Source organism: Pygocentrus nattereri, chromosome 29, assembly GCF_015220715.1.
Source record: "Pygocentrus nattereri isolate fPygNat1 chromosome 29, fPygNat1.pri, whole genome shotgun sequence".
Classification (NCBI taxonomy): Eukaryota; Metazoa; Chordata; class Actinopteri; order Characiformes; family Serrasalmidae; genus Pygocentrus; species Pygocentrus nattereri.
The window spans coordinates 8106442-8124382 of record NC_051239.1 but is presented as its reverse complement, the minus strand read 5'-3'; the positions used below and the strand labels follow the sequence as shown (position 1 = coordinate 8124382).

At 40.6% G+C, this 17941-nt stretch overlaps 1 protein-coding gene across 6 annotated transcripts in view; it reads right to left on the bottom strand.

Annotated features, from left to right (window-relative positions):
* Positions 1–17941, bottom strand: part of gpat2 (glycerol-3-phosphate acyltransferase 2, mitochondrial) — a 309817-nt gene that overhangs the window by 71354 nt on the left and 220522 nt on the right. For 3 of the 6 annotated variants that reach the window (XR_005129900.1, XM_037536041.1, XM_037536045.1), the window contains exons 4-5: positions 7498–7567; positions 7045–7164 (exon numbers count right to left, since the gene is read on the bottom strand). Coding sequence is in view for 5 of the 6 variants with exons in the window: in XM_037536041.1 (XP_037391938.1) it covers positions 7045–7119 (75 nt within the window). In the remaining variant the exon portion in view is untranslated. Of the gene's footprint in view, positions 1–7044; positions 7193–7497; positions 7568–7774; positions 7828–17941 lie in introns of those variants that run through there. The other 3 variants (XM_037536044.1, XM_037536043.1, XM_037536042.1) reach the window with 3 other exon arrangements.

Below are 17941 nucleotides of genomic sequence, written 5' to 3'. Positions count from 1 at the left end.
ACCTTCACCTACTCCTAAACCTAGCGCTAACCTAACTAAACCTACACCTACTTTTAAACCTAGCACTAACCTAACTAAACCTTCACCTACTCCTAAACCTAGCGCTAACCTAACTAAACCTTCACCTACTTTTAAACCTAGCACTAACCTAACTAAACCTTCACCTACTCCTAAACCTAGCGCTAACCTAACTAAACCTTCACCTACTCCTAAACCTAGCGCTAACCTAACTAAACCTTCACCTACTCCTAAACCTAGCGCTAACCTAACTAAACCTACACCTACTTTTAAACCTAGCACTAACCTAACTAAACCTTCACCTACTCCTAAACCTAGCGCTAACCTAACTAAACCTACACCTACTTTTAAACCTAGCACTAACCTAACTAAACCTTCACCTACTCCTAAACCTAGCACTAACCTAACTAAACCTTCACCTACTCCTAAACCTAGCGCTAACCTAACTAAACCTACACCTACTTTTAAACCTAGCACTAACCTAACTAAACCTTCACCTACTCCTAAACCTAGCGCTAATCTAACTAAACCTTCACCTACTTTTAAACCTAGCACTAACCTAACTAAACCTTCACCTACTCCTAAACCTAGCGCTAACCTAACTAAACCTTCACCTACTCCTAAACCTAGCGCTAACCTAACTAAACCTTCACCTACTCCTAAACCTAGCACTAACCTAACTAAACCTACACCTAATCCTAAACCTAGCGCTAACCTAACTAAACCTTCACCTACTCCTAAACCTAGCGCTAACCTAACTAAACCTTCACCTACTCCTAAACCTAGCGCTACCCTAACTAAACCTACACCTACTCCTAAACCTAGCGCTAACCTAACTAAACCTTCACCTACTCCTAAACCTAGCGCTAACCTAACTAAACCTACACCTACTCCTAAACTTAGCGCTACCCTAACTAAACTACACCTACTCCTAAACCTAGCGCTACCCTAACTAAACCTACACCTACTCCTAAACCTAGCGCTAACCTAACTAAACCTTCACCTACTCCTAAACCTAGCGCTAACCTAACTAAACCTTCACCTACTCCTAAACCTAGCACTAACCTAACTAAACCTACACCTAAATCTAGCGCTAACCTAACTAAACCTTCACCTACTCCTAAACCTAGCACTAACCTAACTAAACCTACACCTACTCCTAAACCTAGCGCTACCCTAACTAAACCTTCACCTACTCCTAAACCTAGCACTAACCTAACTAAACCTACACCTACTCCTAAACCTAGCGCTACCCTAACTAAACCTTCACCTACTCCTAAACCTAGCGCTAACCTAACTAAACCTTCACCTACTCCTAAACCTAGCGCTAACCTAACTAAACCTACACCTACTCCTAAACCTAGCGCTACCCTAACTAAACCTACACTTACTCCTAAACCTAGCGCTAACCTAACTAAACCTACACCTACTCCTAAACCTAGCGCTACCCTAACTAAACCTTCACCTACTCCTAAACCTAGCGCTAACCTAGCTAAACCTTCACCTACTCCTAAACCTAGCACTAACCTAACTAAACCTACACCAACTCCTAAACCTAGCGCTACCCTAACTAAACCTTCACCTACTCCTAAACCTAGCGCTACCCTAACTAAACCTTCATCTACTCCTAAACCTAGCACTAACCTAACTAAACCTACACCTACTCCTAAACCTAGCGCTAACCTAACTAAACCTTCACCTACTCCTAAACCTAGCACTAACCTAACTAAACCTACACCTACTCCTAAACCTAGCGCTAACCTAACTAAACCTTCACCTACTCCTAAACCTAGCGCTAACCTAACTAAACCTACACCTACTCCTAAACCTAGCGCTAACCTAACTAAACCTTCACCTACTCCTAAACCTAGCACTAACCTAACTAAACCTTCACCTACTCCTAAACCTAGCGCTACCCTAACTAATCCTTGACCTACTCCTAAACCTAGCGCTAACCTAACTAAACCTACACTTACTCCTAAACCTAGCGCTAACCTAACTAAACCTTCACCTACTCCTAAACCTAGCGCTAACCTAACTAAACCTACACCTACTCCTAAACCTAGCGCTAACCTAACTAAACCTTCACCTACTCCTAAACCTAGCACTAACCTAACTAAACCTTCACCTACTCCTAAACCTAGCGCTACCCTAACTAATCCTTGACCTACTCCTAAACCTAGCGCTAACCTAACTAAACCTACACCTACTCCTAAACCTAGCGCTAACCTAACTAAACCTACACCTACTCCTAAACCTAGCGCTAACCTAACTAAACCTTCACCTACTCCTAAACCTAGCGCTAACCTAACTAAACCTACACCTACTCCTAAACCTAGCACTAACCTAACTAAACCTTCACCTACTCCTAAACCTAGCGCTAACCTAACTAAACCTACACCTACTCCTAAACCTAGCGCTAACCTAACTAAACCTACACCTACTCCTAAACCTAGCGCTACCCTAACTAATCCTTCACCTACTCCTAAACCTAGCGCTAACCTAACTAAACCTACACCTACTCCTAAACCTAGCGCTAACCTAACTAAACCTACACCTACTCCTAAACCTAGCGCTAACCTAACTAAACCTTCACCTACTCCTAAACCTAGCGCTAACCTAACTAAACCTACACCTACTCCTAAACCTAGCGCTAACCTAACTAAACCTTCACCTACTCCTAAACCTAGCGCTAACCTAACTAAACCTACACCTACTCCTAAACCTAGCACTAACCTAACTAAACCTTCACCTACTCCTAAACCTAGCGCTAACCTAACTAAACCTACACCTACTCCTAAACCTAGCGCTAACCTAACTAAACCTACACCTACTCCTAAACCTAGCGCTACCCTAACTAATCCTTCACCTACTCCTAAACCTAGCGCTAACCTAACTAAACCTACACCTACTCCTAAACCTAGCGCTAACCTAACTAAACCTACACCTACTCCTAAACCTAGCGCTAACCTAACTAAACCTACACCTACTCCTAAACCTAGCGCTAACCTAACTAAACCTTCACCTACTCCTAAACCTAGCGCTAACCTAACTAAACCTACACCTACTCCTAAACCTAGCGCTAACCTAACTAAACCTTCACCTACTCCTAAACCTAGCGCTAACCTAACTAAACCTACACCTACTCCTAAACCTAGCACTAACCTAACTAAACCTTCACCTACTCCTAAACCTAGCGCTAACCTAACTAAACCTACACCTACTCCTAAACCTAGCGCTAACCTAACTAAACCTACACCTACTCCTAAACCTAGCGCTACCCTAACTAATCCTTCACCTACTCCTAAACCTAGCGCTAACCTAACTAAACCTACACCTACTCCTAAACCTAGCGCTAACCTAACTAAACCTACACCTACTCCTAAACCTAGCGCTAACCTAACTAAACCTTCACCTACTCCTAAACCTAGCGCTAACCTAACTAAACCTACACCTACTCCTAAACCTAGCACTAACCTAACTAAACCTTCACCTACTCCTAAACCTAGCGCTAACCTAACTAAACCTACTCCTAAACCTACCACTAATGTAAAGGTTGTTGATAATCAACTGAGTATCACCAGAACATTTGGTAATATAAAAGGTCCCCTGCAAGTATCTGTAGATCATTCAAATAAAGAGTGACCAATATAGTATTATTTTAGTACAACATTGTTACAAGCTTGACATCCTGACAGTAGAAGAACCCTTTTTGGTGCTATATAGAACCTTTTGGAAGACGGTTCTATATAGGATCATATACAACACGTTCTCCAATCTGAAGAAGCACTTCGTGATGCACAAACCCCTTTAAGTATGCAAATGTTTCTTTGAGGGTTCATGTTTCTATAGAGAGCCACTTATTAAGAGACCCCTGAAGAGCCATCTTTCTTTTGCAGCTCTGTAACATGATTAAACTATAAACCAAACAGATTTTTCTGCCAAATCCATAAATGCAACTATATTTGGATTACACTGCCCATATCTACTTTAAAATTGTTACAGTTGTGTGAATGAAACTTGCAGTTTTTGTATAGAATGTTTGTTCCTTTAATTATATATCCTGACTGGACATGGAATCTGCCCTGAGAGCAGACGTTTAATGTATGCACCTGGGGCTTGTCCAGCTAAACCATGTATGGGGATGTGGAATGAACAGGCTCTAGAGAGATATATTTCCAGCTGGACTGAGTTAGCTTAGCATATAGCTCAGCTTAGCATGATGATAAAGATAGAGAGAGGAAAGCAAGGGAGGATATTACAGCAATATTGGGGTCGAGGGCATGGAAGAGCCTGAAAATTATCTATAGCTAAAGGGAAGGCCTTTGCAAACCCCAGTGCTGATAGAGATAAACTGTGCTGTGGCAAGATGGCAAGCACTGTTGTTTTTTCCCCTCTTTCTGCACATATCCTGAAAATCCTGTTGTGGGCCAAAATACGGAAATGTCTTGAAGGTGATTTAAACAGGTACAGACAGTGACAAACTGCTAAGTGTGCTTATTTTGAGCAATATTGAAAGTGCAATTAATAATCGTGATTAACTTTCAATACACAGTCACGGCATGCTCTGATGAAACGGCCATAATTTGTCAAGTCAAACACTTGCAATTTGTCAAAGCAAACAGATTTATCTGGGATTGTCTGGCACACATGCACTCAAATTCCTGTGATTCATCATGGCACTAATTTGATAAGGAGTGAAGTTCACTCCCTAGAAAAAGCGTGACTGTAAAAAGAGCAGGAATATTATTACAAGGAACATCTTTCATGATTAACGCCAGAAGCAGAGAAGAGGGCTCGTATTCGTAAAGCTATCCAGAGCAGGAGTGCTGATTTAGGATCTGGTCCTTCGATAAGGCCATTGCAAATATGAGAGGAATCTGATCGTAGATCAGTACTCCTACTCTATATAAAACTTCAGCAATAAGAACTCATAACCACCACAGGACTAAGGAATTTAACAGTTAAAGGAATAGTGTGATGTGCAACCAAATGTCATACATTTGCTTCTTGGGTTTGTACTGGAGCCACAAGGCTAAAGTAGCTAACAAGCGACAGGGTGAAGGCTTAGATGGTTCAAATAGGTCCTAGGCTTAGATGGTTGTGATAAGGCCAAGACTTAGGCAGTTGCAATAGGGCCAAGGCTTAGACGAATGCAACAGAGACTAGGCTTAGATGGCTGCGATAGGGTCAAGGCTTAGACGGTTGCAGTGGGGCCAAGGCTTAGATGGTTGTGTCAAGGCCAAGGCCTGGACAGGTATGACAGGGCCAAGGCTTAGACGGCTGCACTAGGGCCAAGGCTTAGACGGCTGCACTAGGGCCAAGGCTTAGATGGCTGCACTAGGGCTTAGATAGCCAAGTCCTGTCTTAGATGGTTATGTCAAGGCCAAGGTCTGGATGGCAGTAAGAGGGCCAAGGCTTGGAAGGTTGTGACAGGGCCAAAGCCTGGATGGTTGTAAAAAGAATTGGGCCTGGACAAGTAAGATGGGGCCAAGGCTTAGACAGTTGCAAAAGGGCCAAGGCTTAGCCAGTTGTGACAGGGCCAAGGTCTGGATTGCAGTAAGAGGGCCAAGGCTTGGAAGGTTGTGACAGGGCCAAGGCTTAGATGGCTGTGTCAAGGCCAAGGTCTGGATGGCAGTAAGAGGGCAAAGGCTTGGAAGGCTGTGACAGGGCCAAGGTTTAGACAGTTGTGACAGAGCTGAGGCCTGGATGATTATAAAAGATGGCCAAGGCTTGGGCAGTTGTGACAGGGCCAAGGCTTATGCTGTGTATCCATAGTTGTGTTGCTAAAAACCAAATGACAGTATGCAGCAACAAACACTGGCTTGATGACTGTGTCACTGCCAAAAATAAATGATTACCAGAGGAAAATGTAGATTATTACTGTACACAGGACTGCGCTGCAGCCTTGGTCTCCTCCGGCCGCGCTCGGCCGCTTCGTTCGAAACCTCTTCAAACACGGAATGGCTGCGAAGAGTTTCTTTAAATATTTTGGCACAGAAACATTAGCCTAAAAGTTTGAGTCTCAGCAGAGCAAAATTATGAGGAATGCGGAGTTGGACTGTCGTAAAAGTCGCACGAATCCCGATCTGGCTGTTCAGACCAAGTCGCATTGCCGCAGATCGGATACGTATCGGATTTCAGTACCACTTATGAAAGAGTCTCAAATCTGAATCGAAAATGTTAGATTGTGTTTTTTTGTTATTCACACTGACACACATCTGTGTCACATATAAAAAAGAAGATTGGATTTGGGCCACTTTCACCTGCTGTGTAAACGTATCCTTAAGCCACCTTTAGTGTCCACAGGACCTCTGCGGTTAGGGCTTTGTTCATGGACACAGCACTCGAAATGGTGCCTTGTTTGATGGCAGACGAGAGGGAAGCGCTGTAGGTGGCAGAGGCTGTGACATGTATGAAAAGCCGGTGATGGGGTTCAGGGTTTGTTCACGTGCAGAAGCAGCAGCCTGCGATGACAGTAAGGTTGGATTTGGCAAGAGTATTTCAGACTACATCATACATCTTTACATCATTTCTTGACCAAGTTCTCTTTGAATCCTCTGAGGTTCCAAAGCAAAACAGACATTGCAAAATGGTTTTCTGGAGGCTGCGTGCAATTGCACATGTCCACATAACACATATGGTTTACTCCTCAGTCCAATTACACAAACTGAGGCGCAAAAGATGTGTTGAATTCATAAAAGCCAACACGTTTATATATATGTGCCTATTCATCCTACAACATTTTAACTGCACCCACTCACACTGAAGTTATAAGGAGCACGGAGCACTTTCTGAATAAAGCACAATAAAGGGCAGCCAATCAGAACAGAACAAATGATAGTGTAAAAATAAATAAATAAATACAAATGAACAACATTGCAAGAAAAACATAGGATAAGGTCCCTTTAAAGTCCAGAAGTTGTTTGGGTAAAACTTTGGATTGTAATCACAAAGTTGAGGATCTTGACATTCCCCTATCAATCACACTATAAAGTACATTTCCAGAAGGCAGTGTGTACTTACAGCAGGTTGTTTGGGCTGATAGAGTTGGGGTAGAGTTGGGGTCTCTGTGGAGGCATCTCCGCTCGCATGACTCATGTTTCAGCGAAGGAAAGTTATTATTTTACTGTCCTTGGCCTTGAGCTTAAAGTGTGAGAATTTGAGGTTAACTCTTAAAAGAAGGAAAAGATATTTTTGAGAACTGACAAACTTTCTCTAAAAAAAAACAGGCAAACAGGCTTTTAAACAAATTCTTGCTGTCAGCTTTCACCAACCCATGGATGCCGTGGCTAATTCAGTGCATTACGTATGCGCTCACATTTTTCTTTTATCCCCACTTTTCTTTTAGCGACTTACAATTTCTGCCAAAATAGGCTATACACACCTCGTTTTCATAAAACTAGAATTACCCACAGACACCACATAACATCAAAAAACAATATCTCTGACAGCATGATTAAATATGTGCTGACGTACCTGTTAGTGGAAGGGATGTAGTCTTAGCTGGCTTTAGGACAGGCAGCTTTAATATTAAAACTTCTTGCTCCTGGAAGGATGTAGAAAAACAACAGTGGCATTAATACTAAAATCCTAGGAATGTGAAAAAAAAATACTTTATCAGTCTCCCTCTGGTCCTCCCTCGCTCCTTTGCTGTGAGCACTGGTGGAATTTATCATCTCCAACATCAATCATACACACAGGACCCGTGACTTCACAGCTACAATTACCGCTGGTCAACTCTATGTCCTCTGACCTTATTTGAATCTCTCGCTCCTTTCCTCCACTTTGCTCTCTCATCAACCCGACGACAACCAAACGGATGGTTAACATGAGAGCAAGTGAGGGACAGTGAGCAACAGTGCACTATTTCTTTCCTGGACTTTTTTTCACCTCTTCTTTTTCTCTTGCTCATAATTTCCATTCAAAACTCAGCTGAGACACCTGAGCCATTTCATTACCAAATCCAGCTACAAGGTACTTTGTTAACTGTTATGATATTGGCCTTTGCGGTACTGATAGAAAGCTGCAATACAGGGTTATTAATGCTAACAAAGAGTGTAACAAACAAAAGGCAGAGGAATAATGCAATCATCACGGTAATTTAAAAAAAGCAAAAACTAAATTAATCAAATGCCCACTGCAGCACGAGGTAAAACTAAACAGAATTAAAGAGAACAAAAATGTTTGAGGAAGTTTTTTTGTTAAAATTTGAATGATGTACTGAGTCTAGAGAAAAATCATGCTAAAATATGGTGCGCATGTGCTGCTGTGAGTTGCCTTGTAAAGCCTGGAATAATAATTTAAATGTCAGTGGATTTGGGTCAGATTTGGAGTTTTTCAGACCACGTCACAACCCTACATATTAACACCACATGCACTAGCTCAAAAAGAAGGTCTGTCTCAATGTTTAGGCCAAATGCAATATCAACATTATACTGAAGATATGATGAAAATACTAGATAATTCACTTCAAGTTTTCTTTGAGTTCTTTCAACTCACTTGCAATTATTAGTCAATTAATGCAATTCATCTGCTCAGGGAATCCACACGTGGCATGTAATTACACATTTCCACCAGAGAGGTCTCCAAATCCCCACATCTAACACTAGCTGAGCACACTGTGTTGTAGTAGTACTTCAGCACCGCAAAACTCCAGATTGGCCCGCAATTATGGTTTGGTTTCTGATAAAATATTCATTTTCAAACTAAAACTCTTCAAACAAGCCAAAAAATACAGATTCACTCTTAACTAGCTAAAGCAAAACAGAAATTTTGTAACTATAATAAGTGTGCTGCAATAAGCAAATGAGCCTTAATTATGTTCCAGAGGACTGTTGTTTCTGTGATTTATGAACTAAAGATGCAGTTATCAAAATCATATCAGCAAAATTACTTAAAAATAAAAACACTACATTGCGAACAGACAGACATATAGATGGATAGATATTTGAAACCAATTATTTATTGTGCTCCAGAAAAGCAAAACATTTTACTTATAACCTCATAATTAAATGACATTTTACTGAATGTTTGCTGGCATTAGCATTGGCAGATATGTGCATGAAAAACACTGGATTTCTCGACCTGCAAGTCTTGTATCACTGGATGCCTATTATAAACATATATACAGCCAAAAGCAAAGGTGTTGATGCCCCTGGTCAAACTGAACACTTTTCTTAGCAAAAATAAGTGAACACATCCTCCACAGAGAACAGCAAGATTACAGTTTATTTGCTGAATTTACCATGTTTAAAAAAATGTAGCTATGCAAAAGTCATGAATGGAAAATGTACACTAAAATAATCAGAAAACCGCACTGTTTGTCTGTGGTCTTCATTGAAGATTATCAACTTATTTTCATTTTAAAAATCTATATATGTCATTTGACCAGAGGCAACAAACCTTTTGCATACAACTGTATACACTGAATACCACCATAATGCATCTCCAAAATGGTAACTTCACAGGAAGAGGAAGGATTTTCGGTAATTTCTTTTGGTCCATTCATCATGAAATTTGCACACAATGTAAAGAGCATCAGACATTTTCAAATTAGCTCAAAAAACAAAAAATGTCAAAAATGGAGATATGAGCTTTTGTTCCAACAACGGATGATACGGCACCATGTAGGCTCAAAGATATCAATCCTTTATTTGCTCATGTCACATCAAAGGTTCATCAGTGTGTTCAGGTTCTGCAGAGCACATTAAACTGTAATATGTGACAATATTGTCCCAAATTGGTATTGTCCATGTCATACAGCTCTACTACCAACTAAACAGGGACTCTACAAATACACACACCGATAGACAAAGTAATTCAGACACACAAGTGTCCACTCTGTCTGGCCAAACAAGTTTAATCACTTACCTACATGAGACACATAAAAGTGAATGAGAGTCACAATCCTGCTCCTGCCGTCTTCCAGCACTGTTAATTAGTCTCCCTGCTCACCCATTTAACCTCCTGAAAGGCTTGTTAATTAGCTAATGAGTTGAGTCAGGTGTGCTGGGGCAGGAAAACACAATGAACATGTCTCAGAGTGAAGGCTACAGCAGAGGCCAGTGCTGGTTTACATAGTCTCCACTCCAGTTCTCACTAAAGAGCATTTGAGAAGGCCTGAGTGGACTGTACCAACATCAGCAGTACAACACGTTTAAATACGCTCAATTAAAAGTGACATTTTATTACAAACTCTGGTGCCGTGCATCTCATCCACTGTTTCCACTGCAGATGTTTCCGCTGCTTTTCAAACGGTTTTCCATTGTGTATGAAGTACTGAAGTTCTTGAATGATACCAGTTGAGTGCTTCTCAGAAACAAAGCATTTCTTGGCTGCATTCTAGGGATCCTACAAATTAGGACAGGCTTCAGTGAGATAATGACTTGGAAATGCAGCCTTCCTTGGCTGTAGCCTTAACTTTTAGATACAGAGGATATGTAGAGCAGGTTTTTTCCAGGAGCACAGTGTTAAGTTCCAATTTTGGAAAAGAAAAGGCTTACAAGTTTAAAGGAAACTGTAAAAAATAAAGTGTTTTTTTTTTTTTTTAAACTAGTACATTCTGTAGTGTGCGAGTGAATGTGTGTGTCTGTCTGTCTGCCCTGCGATGGACTGGCGACCTGTCCAGGGTATATCCTGCCTTCCGCCCGATGACCACTGGGATAGGCTCCAGCACCCCCCACCCGCGACCGAGAGGGAGAAGAGGCTTAGAAAATGGATGGATGGAGTACATTCTGTAAAGAAATTCTTAACGTCCACTTTACAATGTAGTCTAAATACTACATTTGACAGTCATTACAGATATTTACTTTACTGGTCTTCACAGCAAAAAAAAAAAAAAGACTTTTATGCTTCTCTGGTCTTCCCCTCAGGCTTCATCTCTAAATTTATGGCTTTCCCAAATAGCCTCCTTACTTCCCCTTGAGACATTAACCTCTGACCAGTACCAAAAATCAGCAAATTTGGTTTCTACTCTGGAATTCCACTGAAATTATCTTTCTTAAATAGTTTTTTTCCCATATATGAGGACCAGTTCTCCATTTATTTGTCTTTTTTAATGGACTATTACTGTTGTGGACTCATCTCCTGTCTTCTGTGATTGGATTTTTTGTATTTATTGGCTGGGCTTGTTTGTTTTGGTTTGATTTTGTATGGTTTTTTTTGCTTGTTTTGTTTTTTTTCCATCTCAGAGAGCCCTAACTGTTGCCTGACAAGGGCAAAAAAAGTTTAAAGGAAAGTTTCTACTGTAGGCTCAGAGTGATATGACTCAGGGGTCTACAAATCTGCAGATTTCAGACAATCTAAAGGAAATGCAGTTTGTATCATAACAGCAAGACTGATCCAATTGCCAACTACACTCTTAAAAATGGATGGTTCTCCAAGGGTTCTTTAGTAAAGAAAAATGTTCTATCTAGAACCATAAACACTCATAAAACTCTTTGCATGATTTTTGTAAAAGACTCTAATTAGATAGATAGAAAGAACTTTACTGGTCCCAAAGGGAATCTATAAAGAACCAAAAAGGGTTTTCCTATTGTTACATAAAGTCAAGTTTGTAGTGATGGATAATAACCCTTTTTGGTAATAATAACAACAATTTACAATCCATGTGTCTTTGTGGTCATTTTACAGCAATATGAAGTGTCGAATTTGGCTATTCAGTTCAAGAAGCTTAACTGACATTGAAATTTAGCTGTTTTGCTTGATACTTAGCATAACATTGTCTGATATGAAATATCTTCTGTGCACAATTATTCAAACATACAAATGTCAAACAAAGCTTAAATTTGATCTGGTAAGGGCAAAAATATTAACAAAAACTCTCATAATGAGTACCCTTGAGTACCATTAGGTCCTGTTGGGGCCAATCTTGGTACCAAAAACCATGAAACTGGAACTGGATCTAGACCAACGGGCAGTAGAAAATGCACAGTTCCAGTTTTTGGTGCTAAAGGTCCCGGTGCTCCGGTACTCAAGCACATAGAAGAACAAATGGAAGGTTACAGGTTCCAATCCTAGGATTAACTGGGTATTCCTGGTTGTGTCCTTGGGCAAAGTACCCCACAACCCCACACCATAATCTCCCCTCCATCAAACTTTACACTTGGCACAATGCAGTCAGACAAGTAACATTCTCCTGACAGCCGCCAAACCCAGACTCATCCATCGAATTACTAGAGACAGAAGCGTGATTCGTTACTCCAGAGAACACAGTCTCCACTGCTCTAGAGTCCAGTGGCGGTGCTTTACACCACTGCATTCTACGCTTTGCATTGCGCTTGGTGATGTAAGGCTTGGGATGCAGCTGCTCTGCCTTGGAAAACCATTCCATGAAGCTCTCTATGCTGTTCTTGAGCTACTCTGAAGGCCACATGAAGTTTGGAGGTCTGTGATTGACTCAGCAGAAAGTTGGCGACCTCTGTGCACTATACCCCTCAGCATCCGCTGACCCCGTTCTGTTATTTTATGTGGCCTATCATTTCTTGGCTGACTTGCTGTCGTTCCCAATCACTTCAATTTGCTAGAATACCACTGACAGTTGACTGTGGAATATTTAGTAGTGAGGAAATTTCACGACTGTATTTGTTCCTGTTCCACAGGTGGCGTCCGATCACGGTACCACATTGGAATTCACTGAGCTCCTGAGAGCGACCCAGTCTTTCATTAATGTCTGTAATGATAGCCTGATTATTACAGCTAACATTACACTAGCATATTTGCTCACTTAGTAGCTACCTAATTTGTGCTCATATCTGAATTAATACCATACCCAACACTACAATTTAGTTGTTGCATTATTAATGGAGTATGAAAAAGCTGTTATTTAACCTCTAATCTTGTTTGAATGATGACTCCTTTGCTGCATCCACAAGCTGTGAGCTGACAGTTAAGATACCCATCATTCAAAGCATGCTTGGAAATTTGGATGAATTACAGAATGCTGATACAGAAAAATACACATAAAAAGCAGGGCCTCGTACTGTGTAGAAGGTGATTCAGTTTATGTAGAAAAAGATTTACTACTTCGATGCGACCGAGATGGAGCCAAAACACAAAGCAATACAGCTCATGCAGCAAGCTATCACTCACGCTGATGATACACAATTATATATTTCTTTATCCCCGATAACCTCAGCCCTGCCAATAAGCGGGCTTAACGCAGAGTCACATTATAAATGTGGCTAAAACAGCATTTCATCATTTAAAGACCATCACAAGCATCTTGTCCCAGTCTGAAAAGCTGAGCTGTGGATTAATCGCCCACAGGCTATGGTAACGCTCTCTGTTCTAGACTATCAGACAAGTCTAGCTTGTTCAAAATGCTGCTGCAAGACAGCTTACTGGAACAAAGAAAGAATGACTATATCATTCCCATCCTTAAGATGACCACAGTCAAATTCAGAATAGATTTTAAAATGCTTTTACGTTCCAAAATTCGAAAAGGTTTCACTGAATACTTTTCCGGCCTCCTTACTGTGTATAAACCCAACGGAACTCTGAGGTCATCAGAAACATTTTTCAATCATTTACAGAGAACCGAATACAGGCGAAAGTACATTTAACCACTACAGTCCTGCTCTGTAATTTTACAGGGCCTGACGTGATTTTGTAATAACAGCGTCTGGGGTTTATTTATATAGCACTTTTTTTTACAACAGGTGTTGTCACAAAGCAGCTTTACAGAAAAATCTGGGTCACCAATGGTGACAATGGCAAGGAAAAACTCCAAGGGCAAGAGGAAGAAACCCTGAGAGGAGCCAAAAGTCAAAAGGGGAACCCATCCTCTGGTCGACACCGGATAGAAAACATTATTAAGTAAGGGACAATGGTCAACATTGGCCAACAGTGGCATTCTGCTAATATCAGGTCCAGGTGAACGCTGGGGTTGTGTAGGTGTAGAACAAAATGCGTCTCAATCTGACCACCATATGTGCTCAAGGCATTTGTAGCGAATTGTGCAAACTGTCCTGAGGACCACCTACTTATTGCGTGCTTGTGAGGCCATCAACAAGCTTGGGACAAAACAGAAAATGATGGTTTAGTGATGAATAGATGGCAGTGATTAAAGGTAAGAACTCGAGTTAGCGACTCCTCCACTTGGACTCAGCCTTACATGACTCGTGACTTGATTCAACCACTGACTCGATTTGTGAAGTTTTAGCCTAAGAAAAAAATGCAAGCAAAACTAATTAAATTCCATCCATCATCGTTGACCGCTAGTCCAGACAGGGTCGTGGTAGCAGTTGGGAGAGCAGAGAATCCCAGATGACCCTGTTCCCCGCAACTTTCTCCAGCTCATTCCCGGGGACCCCAAGCTGCTCCCAGGCCAACTTGGACACATAATCCCTCCAGCGGGTCCTAGGAAGACCCCAGGATCTTGTCCCGGTAGGCCATGCCTGGAACACCTCCACCAGGAGGCGTCCAGTGGGCATCCAGATCAGATGCCCGAACCACCTCAGCTGGCTCCTCTCAATGTGGAGGAGTAGCGGCTCTACTCTGAGCTCCTCCTGGATGACCGAGCTCCTCACTCTACTGATTAAATTAAACATGTCAAAAAATTTTTAACTTTGACCGTCTCTGTTTTGCTCCAGTCTGAATTAGTTGTGTCAGGGTTAATACGGCTTCAAGAAACGGGCCTTTGTAATAACTGTTCTAATAACTGCTGCTAATTTACATTTGTTTTTCAAGGCAGAGAAAACTACACGTAAAGCTGGATGCAGCTTGTTGCCTAAACTTTAGTTAATCAGGCAGGTAGAGAAATGCACGTACATGGAGCCCAGGCCGCGAATATACGGCAGGTTCATAAATAACGGACAGGCAGCATCTGATTTAGTACCTATAACTGGCGCAAAAGCCTTAGTACGTCAGGCCCTCTGTCTTTAATCTTTTGACCAAATAAAGTCAGCTCATGGTCACCACAACCTCAACCATCAAAACTTTTTCCATCAGTTCACTCTCCTAACATCCATCTTCCCCCTTTGTGCTTTTGATCTTCTTCATACTTGTTTATTTGACGAGGATCAGAGCTTAAGGTGTTTAAATAAATCATACACGCTCTTCTTATATTGAAAGTAAATAATGATCTGCTACCTAAATTACACATCCTGAGAGTATAAAAAGGCTCAAGCTATAATACTTAATAGAGCTCAACAAACAGGAGATTTCTGAAACTGACACCAAGACTAAATATGTATTAAAAGATCAAGGGATAAATGATCTTCAGAGATAAAATGAACAGTAAGCAATTTCTAGGAAAACAAACTACTAAACTGTTTGGGGGGGAAAATAACTCTGAGCTTCAAACCTCAATTGGGACACTGTGTGAAGTCTAAATAAATATAGAAAGCAGTGCTTTGCACATCCATTTTAACTGCATTTAAACAAAAACAGTATCAATTAAAATATTTCTGTATTTGTGTTTTACCTTCAACTTCATTGCTTTTGTAAATATACAGTCATTCTGAAACTGTTCCAAAAAAGTTGGGACAGGGGCAATTAAGGAAAACCATCTTAAAAAGGTGATGCAAACATTCTTGGGTGTAAAAGAAGCATCCAAGAAAGGCCTTGTCCTTTATAAGCAAGGATGTATTGCCGATCAGCAAATAATCCAACAGTTTAAGAACAACATTCCTCAACAAGCAATTACAAGGATTTTGGGTTTTGTTACCTTCTACTTCACACAACAGCATCACAACATTCAGGGCATTTGGAGAAATCTTTGTGCATAAAAAGCAAGGCCAAAGAAATGGCTTGCTACTTTGATGGATATCACCATATAGCCTCAGGAATACTTTGACAAACCACTGTCAATAAACTCCGTTACGACTGTACTATGCATGGCAGAAGTCATACGTCAACAATGTCAAGAAATGCCACCTGACATGGACTGATGTACACTGGTACATCACTGATGTTAGCCTGGAAATGATGGACACTGTGTTGTTCAGGCCAAAGAAGCAAAAGACCACCCAGATTGTTACCAGTGTAAAGTACAAAAGACAGCATGCACATCTGTAAAGGTACCACTAATGATGAAATATAAATAATGGCAAGTGCGAAATATGACCAAATATGACAAATATACAAGTATACAAATATATGACTAAATATACTAATACCTGCTTTCTGTTTTATTAGCACTTTGCATACTGTCTTTAACTTACTGCACACTTTTGAACACATTTCTAAGAAGTAAACATGCCCCATTGGAGAGATGCCATTTTCTCTGTTGATAAGCAACATGCAGGCCAGTGGGTATCTGCCTGGCCACTCGACAAAGCTGCACTGCTGACTGTTTCTGTTCCAGCTTTGTGGCACTGTGCAGCGCTTTGCAGCAGTGTTGTCTGGCAGTGAATAAAAAGTTGAGAAAAATAAAATGAATAAATAATTTAAGACTATTCCTTAATATCACCTCAGTTCACATGACACTGCCTAAGAATGACATGCTCCAAGATTTGAGAAGACAAAACATTTAAAACTTAATTTGATCCCAATTAACAACCAATCCACACAATCCACATCCCAAAAATGGATATAAACAGGCCTCGGCTGAACCTTTTCCTCTTTTTTTTGCTGGCACTGTTTCGTCATATGAACCAGTGTCACCTGATTGAGGGGAGAAAAAGAAAGAAACTTTTTTAATTGCATTAGCAAACACTTTCATTTCAGTCCAAAAGCTGAAACCTAAGTTGAACCCAAAGCTGGAAAAGTTCAGGCAGCACAGGAAACATTATTTGAGGAAAATATGAAGACACTGATTGGGTGTGAAATAAGGCTGGTTGATATTCACCTCTGCAAGGGAGAAAAAGCAGATTGTGTGTTATGTCCTGATCTCCTGATGGGCACTAATTGAAATAAGATTTCTCTCTCCCCACCAACAAGTTCGGTGCAGGCATTTGTGGAGTATGATGTAGTTATAAAACACAGGGCTAGAACAAAGCGCAGATTTCTGTCCATCTTAATGAAATATAACAGTTCAGTCAAAAACCATTCCGGGACTTTTTCCACTAATCTCAAACATGCGCCACTGTATTCAAATGTTTGCCAAGAAGCACAGAGATTACAGTAATGCTAGAGTGGAAAGGTTCATACAAGTGAATGTATTTATCTTTAGCCTAAGAAAAGAACTTTATTAAAAGGTGCCACTAAAGAACTACTTTTGGTTCCCCAAAGAACCTTTGAGTGAATGTTTGTTTAAAGAGTGGGTATAAAAGCTGATATACTTATATGCAAGTGAATATTGTTCTGTAAGGGATTCATGCATAGTGTTGTGAGTAGAATGAGACCCAAATGACTACTAGCGCAAAATCAAATGAAGCAGTTTGATGATGGGCTAGGAGTGGAGGTGCAACGTTGCAAACATTTATAAGATTCAACTTGAAAACATTTAAAAACAGTGAAGCAATCAGATTTCCCAGTGTAAACTCTTACTGTGATTTCTATCAGATTTCTCAGTGTAAACTCTTACTGTGATTTCTATCAGATGTCTCAGTGTAAACTCTTACTGTGATTTCTATCAGATTTCTCAGTGTAAACTCTTACTGTGATTTCTATCAGATTTCTCAGTGTAAACTCTTACTGTGATTTCTATCAGATGTCTCAGTGTAAACTCTTACTGTGATTTCTATCAGATTTCTCAGTGTAAACTCTTACTGTGATTTCTATCAGATGTCTCAGTGTAAACTCTTACTGTGATTTCTATCAGATTTCTCAGTGTAAACTCTTACTGTGATTTCTATCAGATTTCTCAGTGTAAACTCTTACTGTGATTTCTATCAGATGTCTCAGTGTAAACTCTTACTGTGATTTCTATCAGATTTCTCAGTGTAAACCCTGACTCTGATTTCTATCAGATTTCTCAGTGTAAACCCTTTACTCTGATTTCTATCAGATTTCTCAGTGTAAACCCTTATTTTGATTT